Source organism: Rhamphochromis longiceps, linkage group LG13, assembly GCF_057381845.1.
Source record: "Rhamphochromis longiceps isolate RC_006_pf linkage group LG13, R_longiceps_female_GT1.1, whole genome shotgun sequence".
Lineage (NCBI taxonomy): Eukaryota > Metazoa > Chordata > Actinopteri > Cichliformes > Cichlidae > Rhamphochromis > Rhamphochromis longiceps.
Window position 1 is genome coordinate 19,047,742 of NC_140569.1, and position 27,854 is coordinate 19,075,595.

General features: G+C 41.6%; 1 protein-coding gene across 1 annotated transcript; it reads right to left on the reverse strand.

Moving 5' to 3' along the window:
• Nucleotides 1-454: 454 nt before the first annotated feature.
• ptpn20 (protein tyrosine phosphatase non-receptor type 20) lies at nucleotides 455-27,808 on the reverse strand. The gene is made up of 47 exons (XM_085428218.1): nucleotides 27,104-27,808; nucleotides 24,840-24,987; nucleotides 24,464-24,627; nucleotides 23,669-23,734; nucleotides 23,398-23,577; nucleotides 23,165-23,240; nucleotides 22,688-22,768; nucleotides 22,387-22,462; nucleotides 21,774-21,927; nucleotides 21,437-21,508; nucleotides 21,074-21,248; nucleotides 20,727-20,862; nucleotides 20,473-20,611; nucleotides 20,224-20,376; nucleotides 19,772-19,957; nucleotides 19,495-19,657; nucleotides 18,875-19,142; nucleotides 18,711-18,790; nucleotides 18,192-18,269; nucleotides 17,970-18,077; nucleotides 17,715-17,831; nucleotides 17,389-17,591; nucleotides 16,729-16,830; nucleotides 16,370-16,463; nucleotides 15,750-15,835; nucleotides 15,109-15,280; nucleotides 14,486-14,697; nucleotides 12,565-12,663; nucleotides 11,993-12,474; nucleotides 11,246-11,822; nucleotides 9,858-10,028; nucleotides 9,589-9,763; nucleotides 9,290-9,500; nucleotides 9,173-9,210; nucleotides 8,832-8,918; nucleotides 8,079-8,140; nucleotides 7,621-7,782; nucleotides 7,284-7,533; nucleotides 6,364-6,470; nucleotides 5,224-5,306; nucleotides 4,678-4,814; nucleotides 4,415-4,563; nucleotides 4,147-4,237; nucleotides 3,192-3,526; nucleotides 2,887-3,102; nucleotides 2,520-2,582; nucleotides 455-2,433 (listed from the first exon to the last, which is right to left on the reverse strand). Exons 2-47 carry the CDS (start codon nucleotides 24,961-24,963, stop codon nucleotides 2,323-2,325), a joined length of 7,071 nt encoding a protein of 2,356 aa, XP_085284344.1. The 5' UTR covers nucleotides 24,964-24,987; nucleotides 27,104-27,808; the 3' UTR covers nucleotides 455-2,322.
• Nucleotides 27,809-27,854: the final 46 nt, after the last annotated feature.

Sequence of the window (27,854 nt, forward strand, 5' to 3'; positions counted from 1 at the left end):
TGAAAAGAAATAGGAGGAATGGGGGTGGGTAACTGGGGGATTGTATGTGTGTGTGTGAGTGGATCTGGTATAGATATCGTACACAAGAGCAGCGGCTGAGAAAGTGGAGAGAGGGCGAGCAAGTAAATCTGCTCTGTGGCTTCCCCAGCATCAGGTTTAAACGTGCGCAGAGTGTGCAGCGTTTTCCGAGGGATTTCCATGCTGTCACAAAAGACCCCTGTGAGACCAGCTTATTTACTCTGCAGTAAAACTCGAGAGGGAGTAAACCGTGCAGTAAAAGTAGAAAAAGGGGCACAGTGAAGTTAGATTTAGGGTTGCCTCCGCCTCTCTGTTCTGTGTGTGCCATCAGGGAAAACCCAATCTGCTGCCCTTGTTCCGTTATTTGAGTTGAATTATGTTGTGTTTGGAGTCAAGGGGTAAAATGTGTTGTATAACACACAAACAAGCTTCAGAATAGCTTTTAATTAAAGAGAGAGGTATTACATTGTTCTCAGTTATTGGTTACATAGTGGCTGGTACAGTGACAAGATATTAATTCAGCATAAATAAGCAGTTGTGCAATCAGAGGTTATTATATTTCACAATGCTACGCATAAGCACTTGCTTAACTGTACAAGATGCATTTTCACAGATGAATGCAAAATGTGCTTTTCTTTTGTTCTTTCAAGAATAACCATTTTCAAATATATCAACGAGTTTCAAATAGAACGCGAACTTGCACATAACAGAGGGTTAGCTATCGTTGGAAACCAACCAACCAGCGTGGAGTGAAAAGATGTTTCATACACAGTACAGAGGCTGATGGCTCTGCATGGCCATCCACATGGCAAAAGTACAGTACTGCATATGTCTAACCAACATGCTCCAAACAGTTTGGAAAACTGGGTAACCGATCCAGACATTCAGTTTCCCTCCTCCTCAGGAGTATTGCTTTGTTACATTCCACATTTTGATCATGTTCAAGTCATTTTGTCAAACTCCAGGCTGTACTGTAAGAGTCTGCATGCAATAAGAGAGCTGGTGTGTGTTTGTTAGCAGCTACAGGAACAAAGCTCACAAGCAGTGACATCCAAAGGTTGAGGTTCAAACCAGCAGCTAGAAATCATTTTAGATTTGACTTTGACCGTTGCTTTGTACAATATCTAAAGTGGCAAAATGGAAAGTTTGTAAACCTGGGAATATTTTTTGCATTTTTGGCTGAGTTTGTATTAAAATAGCCAAAGAATACAGAGAAACGATGCTATCACGTAACAACTTACATGTAATAGCCCAGCAACTAATAATTTAAATTACATCTAAATCATTTTTGTACATTTTACAAAAAAAAGGGAATATTTAGAGTTCAAATTTTAGCAAAATAGTGAATTGAAAATTTATGAATTTTCAAAAATTTGTTATGTGGGGTCATTCTTTATCTGTATTTGGGATGAGCAAGTTGTGATAATGTTTAATAAAATGTTCTTTGTGATAGATATTGTATAAAATGAGCACACAAATTAAAAAGAAAAAAAGACTGGAAGGCAGTGTGCGAACACCACACTGTTTCAGAGTTACAACTTAACAAAAAGGTGAGATGTAATGTTCCTCTGGTTTGAATTAACCAAAGTCCACCTTACAAACAGACCAAAAGCTGCTCGTTCACTCCAACCACTATCAGCTGCTCTCAAATCTGTTTCTTGTCCTCCGTCCCTGACCGCTTCAGACAAGTGGGCTGGGGTCAGTATGGAGCAAGTGATGCGTATCTTTCCAAGGCACTTAATGCTTTTCATTCCCTTAGATGATTAATTAAAGACAATCAATAATGTTCTTTTGCTAATACCCTTTTCTGCAGGGTACAAATGCACTTAAATGAAATGATAACACAACCTTGAATCAAACGCTAGTCATCGAGGTTTGAAACAGACACTAACTTTGGTATGATGATCTTACACTTGTGCACTTTGATGACATTACTGCCAAGATGTAAATATTACCGGATTTAAAATAACATGCAACATAAAAATGTAAAGAACATGGAGAAAAAAGATTAGATTTAAAAAAACACAATGTTTGAGACAGAAGGCAAATCACTAAACCTGAAAAGGCAAAACAACCTCAGTGATCTAAAATAACGTGAGATAATCACAGCACCAAGAACACATACACAGACAAAGTCAGTTGAAATCATTGTAGCAAAGCTGAGAAGTACAGATTGCATATTATAGCCAGCTAAACTAAAGGAAGCCAAAGAAAACTGTATCATCAACGTATCGCTCTGCTGGGCGCGACTGCACGCGGTCGAACATTCACAGCTTGTTTCTTACAGGTATGGTGGAAACATTCTCAAACTACTTTGTGGTCTCTTGGGTCTTCTGGTTGCCACTGGCTGCCGTGAAGCTGTAAAATCCCCTGTAAAACCTCCAACCAGACTTTGTAGCAGAAAAGGTATTGCTCCTGAAATAAGGGGGACAAAGGACACGTCTAATTTTGCTCACCATCTATTCCAAAGCCTGAATTTTAACCCTTCTGCTGGCACTGACCTTGGTTTGAATCATCCCGTGCCGCTGAAGTCTCATCTCTTTCACAATGTTGCTTACGTTAATCTAAAGGTAAAAAAAGAAAACTGTTAAGTACAGATGAAAATGCATGCATGTTTTATTTCAAATAACAGTGATTAATGAAGTGGCTGCAACCATGTTAGTGCTGCTGGGTCGCACTTTGGCACAGCGGTGGTTTAAGAATAGCCAGTTATAGTAGGATCTGCCCCTGCTGACCTATGTGAAAAATTTCACAGCAGTCTATCCGATAATTGTTTTTTATTTTTCCGGAATGTGATAGAACTGTGCCAGTTGCATGACTAAAACCACTAAATGCCAATGAAAACCCATCAAAGTGGATTCCACTCACAGGCAAATCATTCTCGATGAGGCTAAGGATGATGTCAGTACAAATAAGAACTCCTGTACGTCCTATGCCAGCGCTGCAGTGCACAGTGACAGGCCCTTTATGGTGCACCGCCCTCAGGTAGCGGATGAAGCGAACCAGCTGCTCGGAGGAGTGCGGCACGCCGTGGTCAGGCCAGTGTGTGAACTTCAGGTGTCGAACAAAATGTGTTTCGGCAGTCTGGAATGGCAATTCATCAAAAATTTGCACAAAACTTGTATTTATTCATTTTTTACAGTAAGTCAGAAAAGAAAGTGCCCCTCTCTCACCTCACTCTCCACCATACGGATGATCTTGATGTGGAAGTATTCCAGGTACTGTTGGTTCTCGAGGTGAAGCTGGTACCTGCCTACATCCAAAGGCACACCCAGCTTCTCTGGCCAGTATTTGTGACATTTAATCCTTCCCCGCTCTACTTCCTGGGTCATCATGGAAACGACATCGGATTTATTTTCCCAGATCATCTGCCAGAAGGTTTGCACAGTAGAAGGTAAAGGGCCCTGACAGGAGATGTAGAAGAACTCTTCATCGCCAACTTGCATGCGGATGTAGCTGGCATTGATATAGTCCTGATTCTCTCCAACCACAACACGAGTTTTGTCGTCTAAAGGAAGAAAGAGCAAAAATAACACGCAAAAATAGTCTCGGTGTGTTTTTGAGTTTGAGCCACAGCCACTCAGTGGTTAATGAAGCCTTGACTTGAGCATTTTTATCACCAGCATCTCGATGTTTTGAAACCAGACGTGATGAGCGAGCGGTGCATCTGACTTAGAAGTCGAAGACACTGTGAGTTTATGAGGTAGTGATTAATTCTATCACAAATCAGACAGCAAACCTCTGGAATTCATGGTGATAACACAGCTTGTAATATTATTTGTTCCTGATGCTCCTTCATTTATTAAAAATATAAATCCTAGATAATTACAACATCACATACTTGTCAGACTCAGAGAAAATTATAAGTGTGGTACCAGTGAGTTATTGAGAAATAATTTGTTCTGTGTAAATTAAATTGCTTAACTGTTGTACACAAACATCTTCACTCCCTTCTTTTTTAGAGTCAGCTTAAAGTGAGACAATGAAACAATGGAATGCCAAGTCCCTGAGTATCCATTTTTACGAGCTTTAAACCATCAACGAGAAAGATGGAACCCCTAAAAAAGGGAACATAAAAAGTGCAAGGTTTGAATAAATAATAACATTAAATTTTTACACTCAACTTACAGGGTAGGATGTCTCTGTAGCGGTTCTTGTCTCTGTTCTCAGGAGCTTTTCCCACTAGGCAGTTGTCAGAAGGCTTCAGATGCTCCAGAGCCTTAAGTATAAACATGGACATAATAACCACAATAACTTAAGATAATGCATTTTATTTATTTTAATAAACGCTGATTTTCTACAGCATGGATGTTTGTCTGCCGCTTCACAGTGGAACCCATATTGTAGTAAGTTACATAATAACTTCCTTTTTATGAATCCAGTAGTTCACACAAACCATGAACTCTTTGACCAGTTCCTGCTGGTCCAGTTGATGCTGGAGAATCTGGATGAGAGCTTTGACTCTGGAGCCTGAGTACTGGCTGGTCTTTGCAGGGGTAATAAGAGCTAGACTGGCCAGTTCCTCCTCTGATACTATGGGAGGGCCTGAGAAAAATATAGATTAAAAGAAGTGGAGAAAAGGGTCACTTTAACCCTTTAATGCAAACATTTATCTATTTTAACTCAGACTTGTCATTACAGTACTACAGAAACAGGCACCTGTTTGGGATGAGGCCATTTCCTGACCTTTGGTGCTGAATACATCGTCGTCATCATCTTCACTGCTCCAGCCGTCTGACTGGGGTTTCCGGATGTCTTTGCAGGAGTGGTCCAAAAGTTTGCTCACAATTTGTTTCCTGGGGGAGTCAGGGGGCAGGGCAGGGGTGAGACCAGACCATTTTTAGTCTTCGGTAGGAGGGGATGAAATCATGCAAGGCTGAGCTTCCTTTCCCTGCGCCTTTTCCACCTAAAATACAGTATAAACAAAAGGCTAAAATATATTTTTACTACTGCTGTACCTTTCTTTTTTTAAGCCTGCATGGAATAGTACTATACACTTCCTAGCTGTTACACTAACTGACATTTTCTTCTAATGGGGATCACAGTTTACAAGCGTCAACGTTTATCCCACAGTCATCTTTTATTTATTGCTCTTTGCTGCCTCCTTATGGATAATGCTGGTACTCCAGCATACAAAGATGCAGGAGGAGGGGGGTTGAAGAAGAGGACACGAAATATGTAGACAATACAAGAGAGTAGTACTACCTGTCAGAAGCTCCATGCAACATGTCAGTGACATTGAGGGATGGGCAGCAAGCTTGATGAGAAGGGGTGCTGTTACAGCTCTCCTGTTCCACAGACAAAAAGCCAGAGGAGGCAACAGAGGGAAGGAGCAAGATGTTAGCAGCAGATGTTAGTAAAGATGTAAAGAAGGGTACGATTTAATTTTAATAGTTAATAATGTTGCAGTTAGTTTATATACAGTACTGTACAAAAGTCTTGGGCTGTCTTTTCTTTTTATTTTACTAGGAAAATGAGAAATAGGTGTAGTCGGGTATTGAAACATGAGCAACCACACATGGAAAATGCTGCATACAAGACAAAAACAGAGTTTGTACAACTGTAATGAGCTTGAAAGTCAATATTTGGTATCACCACTTATTCTTTAACACAGCCTGAACTCTCTCTGTTTTTGGGATAATGGTCATGCTGAAAAAGAAAGCCTTTCCCAATCAGACGCTTTCCAGGTAGTATTAAATGGTAATGCATTGTACGTCCCCCAACACCCCCAAAGCTGAAATGCAGCCACAATGACAGGACCTTTACCACGTTTTACAGTTGGCCGTAAACCTCTGCTGTGCTTCTTTCCTGACCTCCTTTGTACACACTGATAAAGTTTTGAATCAAAACGTTCAAATTTGCACTCATCATGTCATAAGACCTGTTGCCACAGATTTTCAGTCCACTTCTTGTGTAATTTTCCAAAGCTCTGACTCTTCTCCCTGTTCCCTTTCCTCAAGAATGGGTGAGTGACACTTATTCTTCCTTGAAGACGATTTCTAGGCAAGTTTCAGCAAACAGTAGACAGATCAACTGAGATGTATCTCTCATGTTAACCTTGATTAGGTACCTTTTTAAGGTTCACAGGTCAGGGTTAAATGACTTAACATGCAAAAAACATCCCGCTGAACATGATCAGGTACAGGGACTGGAGCGAAAATGAGTAAAAAAGCAGCCAATGTCCAAAGAAATCTCTGATAGGCCTTCAGAAAGCTGGAGAACGATTGCTCAAGACCACTTTAAGAATTACAAGAAAGTCTGGCTACTTTGAAGCAAAGTTTAAAGAAATGAGAAGTTGCTCAAGACTTTTGCACACTTCTGTATGCTTGTTAGTGTCCACATTACCTGTTTACCTGTAGTCTCATCGGTTACAACTGTCAGTAGGTGAGGTGAGGGAGGGGGCGATGTTAGAACAACATCTGCTTCATTAACCACAGGGTCTGACATTGCCTCTAAAACAGCAAATGTAGACAAAATGTCAACAAATAACAAGATTAAAATAATCACGCTTTTTGTTAATGAAATATTACAAATCTCTCTGAGTCTACAGCTTGTTTTAAACATCTGCTTTCTACAAATCCTAATAATAAGAAGGGGCCACACTTTATTTTAGAGTAAACTAATAAGACATAAGAGGCTGTATTTGTATCAAATTACACAGAGCTAGAAATAATGTTTTTATTAGGCAAATTTTACAAGCCATACCTTCATTAGGCATTATTCAAGACTTTGCATGAGCTTATTTGACACTACAGTTGTGCTGTAATGTGTTGCCAATAACCCTCTAAGAAAGTGTGAGCCTCTAATAATAGGAGTTAACGAGGGATTTGACTTTATGTCTCAATATAGAGTTGTAATGACAACATAGTAGCTATCATAGCCTGGTATTAGGGGATTGGAAAGTGGCATGATATTTTTAAAAACGTGTGAGAGTAGACTGTCAACAAAGTACCACCTACACGTTGTAAAAGTCTGGACACCATCAAGATTTTAAGGGATGACTGAACATGTGATCCACTATGCTTTAGATTTCTTCTAATGACCAACGAATGATCCAGTAGTAAGGTGAAAGTCAGAGACAATTTGTAAGTATATCTTACGGCACTAAATCTGGTTTTCAAAGCGATCTTAATGTATATGTAAGGCACTATAAACATACTATTTCTAATTCTAGTTATGCCTAATTAGACACAAAATATGGATTTTTACATCTTTTACCATAAAATTTAGCGCAGCTTAGGAAATGTATTTGTCAGAGAGCATACCAGGGGGACGGTCCACTGGCCTGTTCAGCATGAGGTCAGGTGAAGAGCAATTATCAGGGTTGGACACAAGAGCAGGCTGCTCAGCTAAAATAGCTTCAGTTTGAGCTGACATGTTGGGCGGTGTAGGTGACTCGGAGTAGGTCAGGGGCAGGACGTCTCTGCAGATGGTGAGCTGCACAGTCCCTTCAGCTTTGCGCAGGATTTCCACCACCTTACTGTGGCTCAGTCCAGACACAATCACACCATTCACCTAGCATGGGCACAAAGAAAATCAAAGCCTCCCCCTGACTATGGAGGTAAAAAAAAATTATTTGCATTACATACGTTGTGTTGTTACCTCTAACAGAATATCTCCCACTCTCAGGCGACCGTCCTGCTCAGCTACTCCACCTGAGCAAATTTCTCTCACCCTGAGCATGCTGCCATTTGTTCCCCCGACCAATGCAAAACCGAGACCTCCTCCTTCTGGTTTAGTGAACTCCACTTGCATGATGCAATTCTAAGAAGACAAGAATTGAGAAATAAGGAAACAGATTCTCTTATCAGTTTTATAGCTGTGTATTTACAAGGCCAGATTGTATTCTACATTAATAAATTGCCACTGTGTCGTGTACATAAATGAAGAGTAAAGAATGCTTGTCAAACACACAGATAGAGAATACATTAACAGATTGACACTCAGCAGACTCATGTTACAGTGTCCCCTTAGACGGACAATTGTTTAAGCAAAGCAGAAGGTGTACAGGAGAAAAGACCAGGCTAGTGGACAGAAAATACATTTGTTAGTAAACTTACATCCTGTTCTTGGCCGAGAGAGAGACATCTGAATTGTCCAGCAGTCTGATACACAGCTTCAGCTGAAAAAAAAGCCCATTCAGACAAAAAAAAGAGTTAACATGTATATTATTATGCTTTTAGAAAACATCAAGCAAGTTTAACAAAGGGAACTCCTGGAGTTTGGCTCTAAACCAGCAGTGGAACTTTCCTTCTCTACCGATTTGCATCCATGCCACCTTCTGCATCAAAATAAATTTCAAAACAAGACACTTGGAGAAAAAACAGCAACACACACCAACCTCCCACCTCTTCGGACATTTTGAAAGAGAAGTGTTGAGCGGTGTATTTCTTCTATGACAGCAAAACAAAGCTGATCTTTTCAGACTGACCCTCTCCACTTTATACACCGTCACCAGGCAACTGAGATACCTGCCCTATAGACCACTGGCTGTATGGTTCTGACTCTGTGTGCATGTGTGTGCGACGCCTTTGGCCTTGCAGTCCAATACGCCAGTGGAGGGCCAGAGGCTCGCTAATTATTAATCCTGCTGTGAGAGCCCAGGATCTGTCTGTCAGCATTCAGATCACACACATGTAAACGCACACACAGCTGCAAAGAGAGCTATCTGTCAGCACCAAGCTCATGCTTCACCCTGACAATGGGACAGCCGTCAAAGGGATGAATGGTAACTAGTTACTGTGCTGATGATGAAAAGAGTTTGGAAGAAGCAAAAAGAGAAATAAATGAATGCGAGAAAGAAAAAAACTCACCATCTTCAGTAGGAGAGTCTTTCTCTGGGGATACTGGCTCTTCAAAACGAGCAAAGGACTTCCTGTCCTTTTTCCAGTCAAACAGACCTGTCGAAGAAAACAAAGAGATCAAACACTAAAAAATACCTTTGCATTACACACAAGTAATTGTTTTGCTTCCCAGAATTTTAAGGTTTTCTGGTAATGATTGAACCTAAATTATCATTGTTGAGCGCAAACATATTTGGTTTCTAAGCAATGCATCATTGCATATACTGCATAGAAACCAAACTATCCTGTTTAGCTGTCCTTGGAGTCCCGATCAAGTGAAGTCATGCCATAAATTCTTTGGAAGCACTTACCGTTCCACTTACCCCTGGGGGTCACTGGCTGCTCTTCTCTGTAACAGACACAAGAACAGACTCATTCAAAGAAAGAGAGGCAAACACTAAAAACATTATCTCTCGAACCATTAATACCTGATGACTTTTAGTTTCACTTTACGTGGAGCGATCTCACAAGCTTTGACTGCATCCTCTAGTGTCATTCCCAGCGTGCACCTTCCACAGATGTACAGGATCTTGTCATTGGGTTGGACACTACCCTCCTCGCTGGCAGGGGAACCTGGCACCACCTCCAGACAGTAGATGCCCTGCCATTTACTACCAATGCCACCTGTCAGCTTTATTCCTGGAAAGGGCACGCACAGAGATTAATTCAAATAATATATGACTGATGTGCTTCTATGCCGTAAGTCGAAGTTTATATAAAGTCCCACCCAGCTGTCCTGAAGGTGTCTTGTGTAGGACAATATCAGGCAGGCTGTCACAAGAGGGTGGAGCCACCAGGTTGCTCACTGCTCTCCCTATTGTCATACTCAGTCTCCTTGGAGATGACCTGAGAATAGTCATGGCAACGTCATCTGCCACACTGGTAACATCGTGGCCATTTACCTGGTAAAAGATGACAGACAAAGAACAGTTGTCATATCAACAGGACACGCTTAATGATTACTTTAAATGTGCAGGCGCAAGTTTTGGTGCATACTGTGACGAGCCTGTCTCCTGCCCTGAGTCGTCCATCTGCCTTGGCTGGATTGTCCAATATTTCCTGTATGTAGTAGCAGTTGTCTAGTTTGCTTCGAGTGATGGTGAACCCAAAGCTTCCACTTCTGGACTTAGTCAGAACCACTGACAGCTCAAATTCTTTAACCAATCCCTGTGAGAATAGAAATTAGAAGGTCATGATTTTAAGAAGAAAACAAGAAATTTTTTAATTTGATGGCAGTGGCAAAAGTTTGTGTGGGGGATATAAAAAGCTTCAAAAGTCAGTGGTCCTAAAAAGAAACACCTGGAGGAACATTTGACACTAATAAGGTTCATTAGCACCAGGTCAGTAACATGTATATAAAGAGTATATAAAGATAATCTTAGAGATGCAGAGGTTCAGAGAATCTGTGGCGACGCTTTTTATATTTTAATGTTTTTTGGAGATTTTTATCACAATTTCTTCTGATAATGAGTAGGTGGCACTCACAGGGATCTTTTTCTTTGGAAGAAGAATCATATGATCCATGCCTTTTAGGTTGGTCAGATGCTGCCAACACCAGCCCTTTGATTTTAACATAGAGGGGAGACCCTGGGTTAACTTAGCCAGTCGATAAACAGCGTGATGTAACTGCTTATCCTGATTGCCAATGTTAGTGAATCCAGAATGGAAAGATACCCGGGGTATGTCAAACTGTCTTCATAGTATAGGGCAGAGTAGCACTGCATTAAAAACAGAGCTGACTGTCGTTCCTGTTTTTAATGCAGCCTGCTCCATAGGCTCAGGAACGCTTCCAGAAATCATCCTCTGTGAATCCAGAATGTAAATTCAAGCTTACATATATGAACATGATACAGAAACACCACCATCTCCTCTAGATGTCCTATGAGGGACCATTCAGCTTGTTATTGGCACTGAGTTCAAAAGCCTGCATCTCCGTTGGTTTAGGGTTACATTAGTGCCTATGGAACTGGCACCTTGCATATTTGGAAAGGCACCATCAATGCTGAAAGGTATATACAGATTTTAGAGCAACATACGATCCCATCCAGAACACCTCTTTATTAGGGAAGACCCTGCATATTTCAGCAAGACGATGCTAAACACCATACTGCAGCTATTATAACAGTAGAAGAACCGAGGCGCTGAACCGGCCTGACCTTTCACCAGTTGAAAAAATGAACAACATAAGACATAAAAATACAAAATAAGACTCTGGACTGTTGAGCAGCTAGCTATTAGACAAGAATGGGAAAACATTAATCTCTCAAAAGTCCAGTGATGGTTCTCTTCAAAAAACCTAATGGAAAACTAGCAGGCAAACTAATATTGATGAAAACACAGCTAAATTTAAGCAGTGGCATAAAAATAGAACATCATCGACTTGCCTTTCTTCGACTCTCTTCCTCTTCCTCATCATATTCGTCATCATCATAATCTTTGTATTCCTTTTCTTTCTTTTCTGGTTCTTCTCTAAATTGGATCGGAGCAGCCGGGGGCAGCAGTGTGGGGGGCAGCACTGGGGGAGGTGGACTAGGACAGGGAGCCACAGAGATAATCTGAGCTGTGATAGGGGTCAGTGGTGGAGGTTGAGGTGGGGGCACCATGGGGCGGCTGATCTTGGACATGGCTTTGTAGTGACTTGGAAGAAGCCCCTGCTGGATTGGGTGGTGCTTGGTTTTAGGGGGCTGTGTTGTGAGTGGCTGGGAGGGATGTGCCAGGGAACAAGTGGTGGGGGTGTCAGATAAGAGGTTGAGGGCCAAGGTGGTGGGGTTGGGGTGTGGATACTGCAAGCTACTTGATGTTTGAGAGCTAAAGTTGGCTGTTTGAGTGCTAGCGGTGGGAAGCATGTGAGGAGGCTCCAGTGTGGAGCTGATGGTCAGGTACTCTTCATCTGCCATGATAGTGAGTCCATTTCCCATGAGGCAATAGGTGACACTTCCATCTGCCTCCTCTCTGACTCCACTGCCGATTAAAAAAAAACATTTATTTTGTAGTCTACTTAAAATTAAGCCAAATGTTCATGTTCATCCTAACAATAAAACTCTGTCCTGATAAAAGACATCTGCACGAGTTTTGAAAATAACCACACAACATGCACATCAACACATGACAGCTGGCATCTGAAACATTACCTGGTATACACAGAGTTGGAGCCAGTCTTAGGACAGACATCAATAAGCATCACAGTAGAGCTTGAGGTTGTTGCGTCCTCCTCCTCCACATCTTTGCTCTTCTTTTCTGCTTCTGCTTCCTTTTGTTGCTCGAGCTTCCCAGCAGCTAGTTGGGCCTCTGTTGGAGCAGGTGGAGACCCAGAGCCAGGCGAGGTAGGTGAGGCAGGTGATGCTGGCGAGACTGGTGAAGGAGGAGATGTAGGTGATGTTGGTGAAGGAGGTGAGCGAGGGGAAGATGGTGGAGTCTGTTGTGTCTGCACTTCTGCCTTGAGATCCTCCTGGCTCTCTGGGAGTTGTGAAGCTGCAGGAAGTTCTGAGTTTTTCTCTGTTTTGCTGGTCGGCTCCTCCTCCTGGTTGGAGGGCTTTTTGAGGAGCTCGCTGTAGTCCTCCCCCAACCTGATGTCCAGAGACCGCGATCGAGCATCACGGAGGGATGTAAGAGTCTGTAGAGTCAGACAGAAAGTACAATGGTTTGTCTAAAAATGTCTGCCTTGGGACTGGATTTACAGTGATTCATGAGTATATTAGCTCACCAGTGAGTTATTATCTCCATCATTCAGTGCTCCTGGTCCAGGTCGGCAGATCAGCAGATGAACCTCAGAAGGAGCACCACGTAGCAAAAGCAAAACCCTCTGAGACAAACAGAAAAGAAACTTTGAATTGGTTAAAAATGAGACAGACTTACACTCAACAAAAATATAAACACAACACCTTTGTTACTGCTCCCATTCCCCATGGGATGGACGTAGAGACCTAAAATTCATTCCAGATACACAATATAACCATCCCTCCCAAACAGTGGTCACAAATCAGTCCAAATGTGTGGTAGTGGGCACATCTGCTATATTGAGATAATCCATCCCACCTCACAGGTGTGCCACATCAGGATGCTGATCTGACAACATGAGTAGTGCACAGACCTCAGACTGCCCACAACAAAAGGCCACCCTGGAATGTGCAGTTTTGTCTCACAGCAAAATGCCACAGATGCCACAAGCAATGAGGGAGCATGCAATTGGCATGCTGACAGCAGGAATGTCAACCAGATCGGTCGCCCGTGCATTGAATGTTCATTTCTCAACCATAAGCCGTCTCCACAGGCGTTTCAGAGAATATGGCAGCACATCCAACCGGCCTCACAACCGCAGACCTCGTGTAACCACACCAGCCCAGGACCTCCACATCCAGCAGGTTCACCTCCAAGATCGTCTGAGACCAGCCACCCAGACAGCTGCTGGAACAATTGGTTTGCACAACCAAACAATTTCTGCACAAACTGTCAGAAACCGTCTCAGGGACGCTCAACTGCATGCCCGTCGTCCTCATCGGGGTCTTGACCTGACTCCAGCTCGTCGCCGTAACAGACTTGTGTGGGCAAATGCTCACATTCGATGGCGTCTGGCACGTTGGAGAGGTGTGCGCTTCACGGATGAATCATGGTTCACATTGTTCAGGGCAGATGGCAGCTGAGAATGTCCCAGTTCTTGCATGGCCAGCATACTCACCGGACATGTCACCCATTGAGCATGTTCGGGATGTGCTTGACCGGCGTATACGACAGCGTGTACCAGTTCCCACGAATATCCAACAACCTCGCACAGCCATTGAAGTGGAGTGGACCAACATTCCACAGGCCACAATTGACAATCTGATAGACTCCATGCGACGATGTGTTGCACTGCATGAGGCAAATGGTGGTCACACCAGATACTGACCGGTTCTGGGTCCCCAGACCCCCAATAGCGCAAAAAACTGCACATTCCAGGGTGGCCTTTTGTTGTGGGCAGTCTGAGGTACACCTGTGCACTACTCATGATGTCAGATCAGCATCCTGATGTGGCACACCTGTGAGGTGGGATGGATTATCTCAATATGGCAGATGTGCCCACTACCACACATTTGAACTGATTTGTGACCACTGTTTGGGAGGGATGGTTATATTGTGTATCTGGAATGAATTTTAGGTCTCTACGTCCATCCCGTGGGGAATGGGAGCAGTAACAAAGGTGTTGCGTTTATATTTTTGTTGAGTGTAAAATGTGCACAGATATCTGACCAACATATGTGTAAAAGCAACGCTGCTAATACCATTGTAACTTCTTGGCAGTACAGAGAAGATTAAATGACACAAGCACAATGACACAAACTGCTTTCTATTTCAAGTGGTACAAGATTAAAGGATTAGTGAAACAATGAAGTGAATGAGACTTGAGAGAGAACAAGGTCACTTGTGTTACTTATACACTCGGCAGTCCATTCATGATTATCCATTGTTCTTCCACAGGTTTACACAGTTTTAAGGCTACATTGGCTATTTTGCAAACAGGTTTATTTTGCTTTTTAGCTTCTTATGGTCCAATTGTCCACACACATTCTTGTCCTCTTATAAATATAAGAAATAAAAAACAAACTAAACAAAAAATACACTATCTGATATAAACATATAAATTCTACCTGATAGGGAAGATTCTTGAGAGGCTCTTTGTTGACAGTCAGGATGATGTCTCCTTCCCGCAGCAGGCCACTTTCCTGCGCTGGCTGACCTGGGAACAGACGTTTGATGCGGACCACGCTGCTGCGGTCTGGTCCTGAGTGCAGCTGGGAGATATAAAAGCTGAAGCCGAGGCCAGACAAGCTCTTCCTCAGCACCACCTCACGTGTGTTTTCTACGAACGAGATGAAAGGAAACACTTGAGCATTAACATGTGAATTATGATCTTTAGCAACGTGCTAAGAACATTTTTCAATTCAGTGTCACAAATGCATGTATATTTCTTTTCTGAAATTATTATTTGGTAATACATTTTTCCCAATTTATTTGACTTTTTTTCCTACTATTACCAGTAAAGAAGGGAAGGCTACGTGCCAGCGAACAGGAAGCTTTAAGGTTTCAGTGGATGCAATCCCAAGGGACTGAGGCGGCATCAGCCCTAGATGACTCTGACAGCAACCACAATGTAGCTGTCAGATGACTCACAGTCACCTCTGGGCCATGTGTGCATGAGTGTGTGTCCCTGACACTGTCTATCTTTTCTTTTTTATTACGAGGGTAAATGCCCCTTCGTCTCCCCTCTCACCATCCGTTACAAAGCTGTAGTCCTTGGCTCGACCACTCAAGGTCGTTTCCATGGAGACTTCAGTCCTGAGGGGCTGTGTGTGTGATGCACTGTGGACCAAGGTAGGGCAGGGCGAGTCAGGTCTAGGCTCCAGAATTACTGTGGGCTCCCTCTCGAGCAGCAGGCTCACCACCTATAGGGAGCAGATGACGCACATACTTCCCCTTAATATGCTTGATAAATTTAATTGAACAAATAGCGTCACAGCGGGAACAGAGAATAATGTGTAGCAGCACTGGTTCCTGCCATTTTTTCACTGTGAATAACGCTTCCTTAAAAAAGGTTATGGTGGAAAGGTCTAAAGAGTCAGGTCAAGTCCTTGTAATAGTGAATTCAATAGTTTGGACTTTAGTGCTTTTGTCATTATGTTAACTTTTATGGTTTTATATTTAAGTTAATTTAACTAAAACAGACTCATTAGGGAAGGATTATCATCATGGATCACGAAAACATGGATTTAAAGAGATGAAGAAATATGTAACCTCTGTGAAGGACAGTCACTTAGCACTGATATTAATGTAATCATATCAGCAAACGAGAACATTTGTGTGTGTGATTGTGTTTCATTGCATGAGCAAGTGTTCATGCCCGTGTATGTATACCTCCCCAGTCCTCTTCAGGAACTCGACAGCTTGATGGTGAGTCACGCCCCTCAGGTTGGACCTGTCAACCTCCAGCAGTCTGTCACCTGTCATACGCACAAACACAAACCTCATCATCATTAGCAGCATCCGAACCGAAACGGTTTGCGATGTGTGTGCGTGTGTGTGTATATGTGTGATGACATATCACCAAACTTTAAAGTCTCTCCTGCTCACTGAGGCACGAAACAAGTCACAGCACAGAGGTTTACAAAATGTAAATAACAGCAACAGCAAATGTTTTATAATATAATTTCTCAAATACATTTTTATGATCTTTGGGGTTTAGACTTTTATTATCTTACTGTTCAATACACAATCACTTATGTAATATGCTGCATATGGAAGCTTAAGAACTTTTGTGTCAGATTCATACTTTATAATGCTGCGATGATGATGATGATGTTAGGGGGACTGTTATTAAGGATATAATTACAATGTAACAACTGATAAACTTAGAATTTATCCAGAATTTAGAAGTTTGATATGGATCCTGCACATTTTAATCATTTATTTTTTTTATAACCCTTTACCTTTTTCAACACCTGATCATATCTTCTACTTCCAAATTAAAAGATTACCAATTTGAATGCGACCATCCTGCTCAGCAGCACCTCCAGGCACCAGACTCTTGATGTAAATGCCTCCATCATGCACATTAGTGTTAATTCCTCCCTTTGGCAAGACAGAAAAAAGAGGAAATTCATTTGGCTGACAGTAAAGCAGTGATCTTACAAAGTTTATATGATTCATATCAATTCAAATTCAGTAAGTCAAGATAAAGTATTTGACATCATATCAAGAACATATTGTATTTTTACAGCTTCCTTATCCAAAATGATTTTTCTTCAAAAATGATTCCGTAAAGAAACCAAACTCTACTTTCTTTTACAACTAGAGAAAATGAGGAAAGCACTCTTCATTAAAACATTTCACTCACAGCAACACTGATGCCAAGGCTTCCACTGCTTTTCTTCAGCTCCACTACAAACCGCTCGCCTGTTTTAAGGCTCAAGATAGAGGGCGACCGAGAGTAAATGTCCTGAAAAAGACGCAGAACAGAGGATTAATGTTAGATTACAAGAAATGATTTCATGAAAAATTACATACAGTAACATGAAAATGTATTGTAATGTTTAGAGGTTATTTCTGCAAGTAAAATGTGAAATTAAAAAACATTTTGATTTAGAGTGTTCGTACTTGTTACTTGAGACTTTTGCAAAATGTGGCAGTTATTCAAAACAATTCTGTAAATGTATGCAAGTTTAAATTAAGTGTCTGCAGCCTATAATATTATAGGTAACAGTGTAAATGTTGCAGTTATAATGACTTTGAAATAATTTAACATCTGTACTGAACTGAAAATAAATAGATCGTTAAAGTGTTCCTAAAAAAGAAAGGAATGAATGAGGGCATATCTTTGGGACACTTCTGAATCCTGTGAATGACGACATCTCTTAGTTTTATCCAATTAATGTGAGCACTTAATCTGTTTATCAGTTGGCATTGGACTCTAATATCAGCTTTGACAGCACTGCTTCTTTTAAAAACAGTAAAGTCAATCGTCTCTAACCGCTGTCTTCTGAGCACTGGTTCTAACCTGGGCATCGTGTATTCGCACCACAGGAATGTGAAGCTTCCTGTTGCGTTTTGGAGTTGCCATGCTGGACAATGTGATGACATCCTCGAGTTCCTCCACTCGGTACTCTGTGCTACTCAGGGTAGTCTGTGACCCAAAGTTCCTCTCCAACGCTAATCCAAGAGTACTCTGACTCAAAGAACTTTGTCTGTCCTTCAGTGACTCTGAGAGGAAAACAACCAGGTGGCATTAAAACCATGAAATAACTACTACTCTGCACAGTATGATCTGATAATAATTTATAAATATTTGAAGGATGGACGGAGAAAGCAGTGGGCCGATCTTACGCTTAGGCTGGGACACAATGAGCTCCACCTCATCGGGGCTGCTCTGTAAGATGGCAGCAGCATCACTGAATGTCACTCCTTCCAAACTAGTCTTATTTAGTGAGATGAGACGTCCACCTGGAAAAATCAGCAAATCACCTTCAAGTCCTTATGACAGATCACGTCCAATCTAATTGTGTATCTTGCTCTAGATATTTTATTATACATTTTCATCCCGTATCTATATTTTTAATCTGCATCGTTTGAACTTTGCACCTGGTTTAATTCGTCCATCTTTCTCTGCAGGGCCATCAGGCACAATGGAAGCAATGAAGATCCCAAGGTCAAGTTTGCCTGTATTGTCCTCTCCCACTATCACAAAGCCTGAAACAGGAGCAGAGAATATGAAGACTTTTACTAAAGAATCACTTGTTGTTGCTGTTGTTGTTATACCAGGAATTTTATCTCTCTCAGCTAAATCTGAGCTAATAAACTCACCAAAGCCCAGTTTGGGATCTTTCTTCAGGGTCACGCAGACTATCTCTCTCTCTGGTGGGGTCCGGGTTGGTGTATCAACTGCAAAACGTATGTTTTTAATATGATAAACAGGCAGCAGTAAACTATTTATATACTTTGTTTGCCTCGTTATTGTGCACTGGGTCACAGGGGCAGGTCAAATGTATGGTGTGGGTTTAGGTCATAAACAGACCAAAACATTAAGACTTGTACGCACTTTAGAAATGTTCAAATCAACATATCTGGAATTAGATCTAAACACATGAAGAAAACATGTGGACTCCACATAGGAGAGCCCCTACTGAAAAGAAGAAGAACTATTGTTGTGAGGGGACAATGTCAGCCAGACAACCAGACTGTCACTCTACTTTAACTCTGTGACCATCAAATTTCAAAAACCTAATATGACTTAGAGGCTACCAAACAGATGTCAGGTGCTCCATGCTGATTTAGTGTGTTACTCAAAGACTTGTTGTATTTATATTTTATTTGTCAGCTCACCTCGAATGGAGGATGAGGCATCAGAGTCCTGCTTCTGTAGTGACATACTGGACATCATCCTGGGAAGAAGCTCTGGCGTACTACAACATATGTTCACGGTAACATTTAGCTAAATCCACCTATATTTTTGTGATAATAACATGAAACTCATTATTAAGGGCTACCTCCAACACTGTCGCTCTTTTACATCCCTGAGGTCTCCCGTTTCGGGCAGATCCTTGTTCAGCTCTCTACTCATCTCTCTCCTCATCTCTCTCTGTTGGCGGAGCCGAGCCTCCAATTTGGCAGTCAGGTCGTCACAGGACTTGGACAGGGAGTCTGGTTGACCGGGCGCCAATCCTACATGGTTCAACATGCCCTCTGAGCAGGATATCCGCCTTAAGTTCAGGTTACGACCCCTGTAGGCGGATATGTACTTTTCCATGTTTTCATCTGGAGAAACAAAGTAGAATCAGGTGCTGCTTGCTCTTTGTTATACTTGGTTAAAACCTTTTTTTTAATATTAGCACTGCTAAACCCTGAAACAATATTTTTTGCTCACAGTACTCATTTCTTTCTCCATTTAGGAATAAATATGATCAGTTTTTCCTACCAATCCCATCTCCAGAAGAAATGAGAAAACAATCAATCAATCTAAGACAAGTTATCCTATCCAGTGAGAGAAGAAAAAACAAACACATTTTAAAGTCTTAATTGGGATCAGGCTGGACAGAGAAGAGCTCTTAGTCTGATTTCTCTTTTTTTTTTGTGCAGTTTAAATTTTAAACAATCAAAATATTCCCACCTGGGATTAAGGTGTGGTTTAGCTGTCGTGACGTCATCTCACTGTGAAACTTGTGCTGTGCTGAGCAAAGGTTCAGGAGGTATTGTGCTATTTTTGAGCTTTCCGTTACAAAACCATGCTTTTTCCCACTGGGGCCACCACACTCTATAATCAGTTTACGCCGCTGAAAGACATAAATCATTATTTAGTTCCTCTGAGCTTCATAGCAATACTACCTCTGCAAAGTAATGTCTTACACAGCTTAGCAAAGTCTGACTGAAAGGCCATATTTTTTTACCCCAGTGGATATGGAGTCAGTTTCCCTCCAGAGGAAGCGTCTGGTAACAGTCCGGACGTGGTTCTTCATCTCGTACACGATGATTCCTTTGGCACAGACTCCCAAGACCAACTCTCCAACCACCGACCTTTTCTCTCGCCCCACACGGTGGAACATAACTCCATACTCTGGTAGCTGCTGTGCAATCTGATGTGCACATGGTTTTCAGATTTTGTGGGACTCAAAATCTGGGAGTTTAGCTCTTGATCCTAACTCTCATATATACATGTATTTATAAACTAAGCAGGACAGTAAAACTGTCAAATTTAAAAAAAAAAATAGTAGTAGTAATAAAAAAGTTCACCGAGACTTATGACTATAGCATACATACAGTAACTAAAGGACAATATAAGCTACTTTTTAAACGAGTCTGTGTACATGTGTGGGAATAAATGCATTATTAGTGTGGTTACCTTTAGGTACTCCATTTCTGCCTCTTCTGGCAGCATCTGTGCATGACTTGCATGTAGTCTTGGCAACTCTTCCTTGACGCTGGGCAGGGCAAGCTTCTCAAGCATCCTCTTGGACACATAGTGCTCTGGTTGGTAATAGTTCTTGCCATATAACTAAAAAAGAGACACAAAAAGGATGAGGATACACACTGACAGATAATGCTGCTCCTTAAAGACATGCTGCAAACATGATTGTTATGTCCTCTGTACCTCTGACATGTAATCACCAAACTCAGCCTGCAGCGCAAGAGCAGCCAGGAATAAGCCTGTCTCCTCATTACAGTAAAGCCTGTCCTCCAAGATATCCTTACGCAGCTGTAAGTAGTACTGGTGACGAGTCAGTTTGTGCCTAGGAAGGAGGAACAAAAAAAGAAGAAAAAAGGCAACAGTGGGTTTAACTAAATACATTTCTGAAAATGAGCTTCCTGCATATGAGTTAATCGTGAAACCACTGCAGCACTTACAGAATGAAGGAGATATCATCAACAAAAAATTTGACTCGAAGAAACACCAAAAAGGATGATATCTGCCCTTTTTTCCAACTGTCAGGGGCAACTTTGGAGATTTTTGTTTCATGTTCCAAAAAGAAATATTCATCATCTGCAGAATGCCAAAGAAAAGCTTCTTTAGCCACATTTGTCTGAAGTGACTAAAACATCCAGTTGCGGAAAGACAGATTCAAAGTCATTTCAGTTTTTTCTGGAAAGGTATTCAGATAAATTACATATTCAAATATTTTTTTTACTGTCAATCCTTTCTCACAACCAGTGCACTCAAGATAGATCAGGTCCTATTTATTATGGGCTCTTACCATCTAGGAAGGCAAGACCAAAGTAAAAGTGTTCCACCAAGTTTGCGTGCGCGACCACCATGTCAAACACATCTCTTGCTCTGGACTTAATATCACAGCGAACCACCATGTACTGTCCATTAGGCATCACAACAGTCACTTCTCTCTGAGACGAACATGAACGGCCCTTTCTGGACTGTGGCGTGTACACACAAAACACACAGACACACACGTACATGTACATACATATACAAATACTATACATGCAATTATGCAAATAGACACAGTTCAGCATGTGAGAAAGGAAAAGCTAAAAGAATAGGAGCAAACAGAAGTGTAAACCGAAATTGCTTATGGGCAAGTGAGCCGAGATTATTCATTTACCACAATAGATCCTGGAAGCTCAAGAACAATTTGTTGCTCATCTGGCATTCTGACGAACTCGGGACCCAATGCCTGGAAAATAAAATTAATTAAACAAAAAAAAATAATATGTATATATTATTAGCTGGAATACATCTGACAGGTTGTCATTCCTCACTAAATGATCAACTGTATACAGAGATTTTAGTTCACCTGCACTGACTACTCTACAGTTCACTGTCATTCTAATACAGCTACATGCACACAGATCCACAGCATGCACGTTTACTCCGTGCCCTGCAAAAACATTTCACTTGACTTATGTCACTGATACATTCAAGTTCGTTTCTGAGCTTACCTTAGATTTTCTCTGGCTCAGACTAAGCGAGGAGTCGCTGAATGTGATGGAAGGACTGTGAGATCTGCCTGATGTCTTCGGAGAGATGTCGTGATGGGGACTCCTACCGAGCCAACTGCAATTGCTGTCCCTGTGACGAACCCCACGAGGGATTCTGAAGGGAGAGAGGTGGGTGGGGAAGGACAGATTGTGTAATAGTTGTGCAGGCGAGTTGGAAAAGTCAAACAACGAGAAAATGTCAGATCCCCTCAAATGGTAAATGGTAAATGGCCTGTATTTATATAGCGCTTTACTAGTCCCTAAGGACCCCAAAGCGCTTTACATATCCAGTCATCCACCCATTCACACACACATTCACACACTGGTGATGGCAAGCTACATTGTAGCCACAGCCACCCTGGGGCGCACTGACAGAGGCGAGGCTGCCGGACACTGGCGCCACCGGGCCCTCTGACCACCACCAGTAGGCAAAGTCAGTACAGACAATAAGGACGGGGGAAATGAGGAGCGGAAAGATTTATCTGTGCTGACATGAATGCACAGATAGCATCCTTCTACACTCTTGGTAGAAGGTCCAGTGATGGTGTGTATATATGCATGCATATATACATGCCTTTCTAAAGAAGATTGGTACAACGATGTGGGAGAGCTTCTCGGTCTTTGTCTCCATGGTCTTTGAGGTAAACTCCCTATAAAACATATTAAAAATGTTGTTGTTTTTTAAATAGTACACATATATATGTTCTGACTGTAAAATGCATTAAACAAAAATAGATACAAAACATAAAAGCATGCATAATTCAAGGATTACATCCAGACACTAAAGTGATGCATTTTGACATGAAACAAACTTCTTTGAAAGACATCCTGTGACTTCTGTTCAGGATTTGGTTTCAGCCAAACGAAACGCATACCTGACTTTGAGTCAGAGTCCGTTGAATATCTTCTACCTTCAGCACTTCCTTCGCTGAAGTCTGAAAATGGCCCTCTCTTTCCTGTCATCCAGGTAAGAAATAAAAGATGACAGCAATGTTTAATCTGGTTCTTTGTCTCTGCTGCCCTGAGACACTAAGATGTTTGGACAGACCTGCAGGAGGTTTTAGCTTGGAGCATCTCGCTCAGTATCTGATTACTGGCTCTCGCAGGATCCTAATCCTGGGCTTGCTTTAGGTTAAGATTTTAATCCTGTTGTCCGGTGTTCAGTCTTGAGTCAAACCAACAGTGACTGCAGCTACGTCCAGGAAATATGTAGATGACACCTCTTAAAGGTCAAATTTATTTAGGACGCATTAGGATTATTTAGAAATTAAATGAAATGACTCAGCTTTTTATGTGTGTGTTGTATGGACCTAGTTTAAATCAAACATTTATCTCAACTGTATCACGCTCACCATGAAGTCTTTCTCTGATCATCAGACTTCTGCCGCTCAGAGGGACATTGCTGTCTGGCAGAGATGTCTGGTCCATCTGGAGGAAAAAGAACCCCTGCTATTCACAGACACTTTCATTTTTTTTTCATTAGTGCACAGTATGGCATTAATTTCACACACAGAATAGGCTGATGAGAACATAAAATATCATCAGACATGACCTTAGTGTAGAAAGTCTTTTTTTTCCGACTCACTGATTCATGAAAAACCTCCTCCACCAGCTGCCTGATGACTTTGGCGGGGGGCAGCAGGATGGAGGCTTTGAGCTGGGATTCGCAGGCTTCCAGGATGGAGTTGAGGTTTACCCGGCGGTGAGACAGGTCCTCACACATGCTGAGGAGGAGGCTGTTTAGATGGTCACTCAACTGAACCGGCTGAAAGTGAGAATTTAAATAATAATTACAACAGCTGAGTTGTGATGGTTAATGAGAAAATAACTGATGATTTTATATAAGGGGCTACTACCTGATTTTGAGGTAGGTGAAAATCAACTGACCAGTAGAGAGTCATACCCAGTGAATACACCAGCATCTATGCAACAGATAAAACCAGGTTTACTTTTGCATTCCTTCATAATGTGTTATAATAGTGACGATACTTATATATGAATGAGAGTGAAGTTTTTCCAGTAAGAAGCAAGTAAGAGTAAGAACAAGATAGATACAGTAGATCAACGTGAGCTGGTTTGCACAGAGAATCTTTAAAACAATAAAAATAAATCTATTTCAAGCATGATTGATTAAATCGGGGGTATGCCATATACTGGATGTATAAAATAGAAATGCAGATTACTGAAGCAAAAGGGAGCAGGCAACAACACATTGTGCTTTCTTTTTTGGAGTTTTAAGGCATATTTCTTGAACATGAATTCTATATAGTGGTTTTTCAAATACGAAATATTGTTATATAAATGTATGATCATTTTCACATTATAATTTGTTTTTAATAGTTACTTTTTTGGACAATGTACACACGTAAGGCTCACAAGTGCAGATTTCAGGTCGTGATTCTCTTTCTTCAGCCACTAGATGGCGCACTTACACCTTATTCGACCTTCAGCTCCAGACATCCTAAGATTTTCCACTCAATGAAAGAGACACATCAGTTTATGTCTGGATTGATTCTTAACGTCGCGAAGTCACTGCAGAGTTTAAAGTTGCTAATAAGCTGTAAAGCTACAGGCTCTAGTACTCTGCACTATTTGAGAAATCTGCCTTCCACTTTCACGTGAGATACGGGTATGAAAACACGCGCACTGACCCTCTCTGTGGCAGGTTTGGTTGAGCTGGCACGGCCCTGCAGCATCTCCGGAGCGGCGAATGTGGAAACCTCATCTGATAGGCCACAGTTCTTAAATGCTAAGGTACCAGTGGCTGACAGCAGCAAGGAGGTGGGGCTTATGATACTGCACATATTGTTTTGACCTGAAAAAAAGGAAACATTTATGTACTATCGGCTTTACTGTAGTTTTACACTAAAGTCCCACTGAGGGAAGCAAGAATGCACGATATGTTTAAATAGTTTCATAGATTTTCCACTGGCGCAACATGATAGTATGGTCGTGGCGTTATAAGGCATGATGTATGTGAGGCTAAAATAACAGGGAGTGAGGTGGGGAGGGTCCTAAATGCTTTACCCTTATAAGAGACATCCACTAAAGACTCTGCAGTGCCCAGCAGCAAGGACCAGACCTCCTCCTCCAGCAGAGGTCCCCCTCGTGCCTCCAGTACTTCAGCTAATGTAACAAACGTGCTGCTCATTCTGCACACACTCCACGTATGCACCTGAGGGGGAATGCACACGGAGAACATATGCATAATACACACCGTTACATATGCAAATTGCGACTCATTAGAGGCATTTTTGATAGTAATATTCTAAAGAGAGGGTTAATTTTCCTCGCTTTACATGCAAATCAGGTATGTACAAGAGGCTGTATGTGAAAGTAAGACATGCACACATGACACTTAGTTGTTATTCTTTATGCCAGACTTATTATATATTTCCCTCAATATTTTTGACTTTAGAGGGAGAGCTGTAAGAGATTCTGGGACATTTCATAAACACAAAAATCCTTTTCACTGATTCAGACTACTTTAGTGCTTTGATCTTACTGCCTGTCACTTTCTCTGCCACTCCCATCTACTAATTGGCTTTTCTCTGACCTGGGGGCAGTCCTGAGGAAGCTTTCATTCTTGCACCAAAGCAAGTGTGTCATTATCCCAAGTTAGTTTGTTACATACTATGCAGTTACCACATCTATATACAGCACTTTGAGTGCTGCATATAGATGTATTTTTCTTACTTTGAGCATTATGGTGGTTGCTGAGCAGTTTACTATTTTATATAGATGAACATCCAGTTGGACTGGACCTAAACTTGCCATTGTTTGGGACGACTGTGATAAAAACAAGTAATGACGCTTATGGGTGGTCTCAAATGGATAAACAGTCTTACTTGCTTTCTATGAAAACATGAGGAATAACACTGTGAGTAAAACAGACATGTTGATTTTCCCAAAGCTAAAGGTTAAACTGAGTTTTCTCAGTGGCCAATGGCAGAATCTGGTTGTTATTGGTGAATGATTAAGTCCAGTATAACCTGATCACCCGGCCTCTTATTCTACCAGATCGATTGGTTTTATTGTGACTCTAAGTTAGTCTAAATCTTTCAAAGCAGTAATATAATAGGCTTGTTTCTACAGATACAAACCAACCTAATTACTTTAGACCTGATTAAATCTCCCTCTTAAACTGAACTTATCCTTGGCTTACAAGATTAAATTCGGTAGCAAAAAACAAATACTCTAATCAAATTGTAAGGCTATGAGGTTTAAAATCTAAAATGATACAACTGTAAAATTACATCGATGAGATCATAGAATCATCCTGCTGCAGATTACAGAAGGGTGCTTTGAATGAACCTTAAAAGTATGAAATTTGTCTGTACCCCCACCGATCTAGTCTTCAGTAAAAGTTCAGCAACTGTGCTTCTGTAGAGCTATTAGAGTAACTTTTGTAAAGAGGCACACTGCTACTGGAGCCTGAAGAAAAACCTGGTTATTGGATGGTAGTTATAGCAACAATAGTTTTATGTGTTACTAAATTTGTGAGGAAACTGTAAGGGAATCATGCTGTACATACAACAACATGGATCTGCTGATGGTCTAGGTCAAGTATGTGAACTCACCATCAACATCAAACTTTCAGTTTCTATTAGAACATCTATATTCCCGTGCAGACAATGATAATTACATTATAATTGTAGAACATATAGACATTCATTTAAACTCATTATAATTGGAGCGTGCAAACACAGTGTTTTGTCCTTCATACATTATGTTTGGACTAAGATACGGAACATACTATGATTTAATGAACCACTAGATGACTAGCCTTCCTACACTGTTAGTAAAACATTCTTACTTAATCATGAAGCAGACAGACACTTGATGTAGATTCACATCCAAATGCTGCGATATATTCTGGGGAATTTAGGACATCACGCTTCTTCAAGGATCTAGGTCTCATGCAACCTTCTTTCTGGCTACAAGGTGAGAATAAACCCTACCTTCCAGTAATGTGAATCGAAAGTATGATACAGTGGGCGTAAAGCTATCATGGTGAGTGATTGTTTGTTGTGATTACAGCATAAGCAGTCTATAACATACAACCATTTTCACCCAGACCATTTTTGTCCTTACAGGCCTCAACATCACAGCTACACATTTTATAGTTCGTTCTCTTTACAGTCTTGTGGCTGTATCTCTGGGGTTTGTGCCTAAAGCAGATTAGATATCTTCTCAAATCTGCAATCAATAAAATGTAATTAAAATATGAAGACACCAGTATCACACATGTGGCAAACAGCAGTGTAAAATGAATTGATAAAGAGCGTTACCTGGTACCATATGTAACCTGTGTCAGCGGTCTGATCCTTAGTATTATCTTCAATACTCCCAGGGATTCAAAGTAATCCCCGTGATCATCGCATTGTTGTTTTGATGTCCTCGCTGTGAAGGCTGCTCGGTTCTGGCAGGCAATTCATCAATGACATTAACTATACATGGTGCCCCATTCATTTGCACTATTACCACACTCACCACGCTGAAGATCTGAAACTTTTTACTGTAATTGGCGCTATTCTTGGCGTCTCGTCTTTAAACACTTGATTGGATTAGCCCCGCGGTTTGACAACGACGGGTCAGAGCCACCAATAGCCGGTGGGGTGAGATCAGCTACACCGATTTAACTAATCCGTCTGACGCCCAAAGGTGCGGTGGATCCCCGGTGTTGGTGCGCTACAGAGAAGCCCGGGTAGAACGGACGATCTCGGCCACGCCAGTGGGCAGGAGCTCGCTGCTGTGGGGCTGCTCCTCAACAATGATCATAACACTGCGGGCTCTCTTCGAACAGGGGGTAAGAAACCGTAGTAGCCTCGTCTTGCTGCGGGAGTCTGTACTGGGACGTTTATCCATCGCTGTCCAGGTCGGGGTTTTTTTTTTGCGCGCAGCTTGTCTCTGCAGGGTCTGTACCTACGCAGGGACAAAGATGAATAACGACCGTCCAGGGTTGTGAGGTGGGCGCTGGGAGAATTTAAACTACTCAGCGCTAAGTTAACATAATTTTATCTCATGTCCTTACTCAGTCAC

Excerpts from the sequence above, each read along its gene's own strand:
- ptpn20 (XM_085428218.1), bottom strand. The coding sequence starts at position 24,963 with ATGAGCAGCACGTTTGTTACATTAGCTGAAGTACTGGAGGCACGAGGG. Across the intron at positions 19,958-20,223 it reads CAGAAATGGAGTACCTAAAG|ATTGCACAGCAGCTACCAGA; the intron begins GTAACCACACTA and ends TGTGCACATCAG. Across the intron at positions 11,823-11,992 it reads TCCAACTCTGTGTATACCAG|TGGAGTCAGAGAGGAGGCAG; the intron begins GTAATGTTTCAG and ends TTTAATCGGCAG.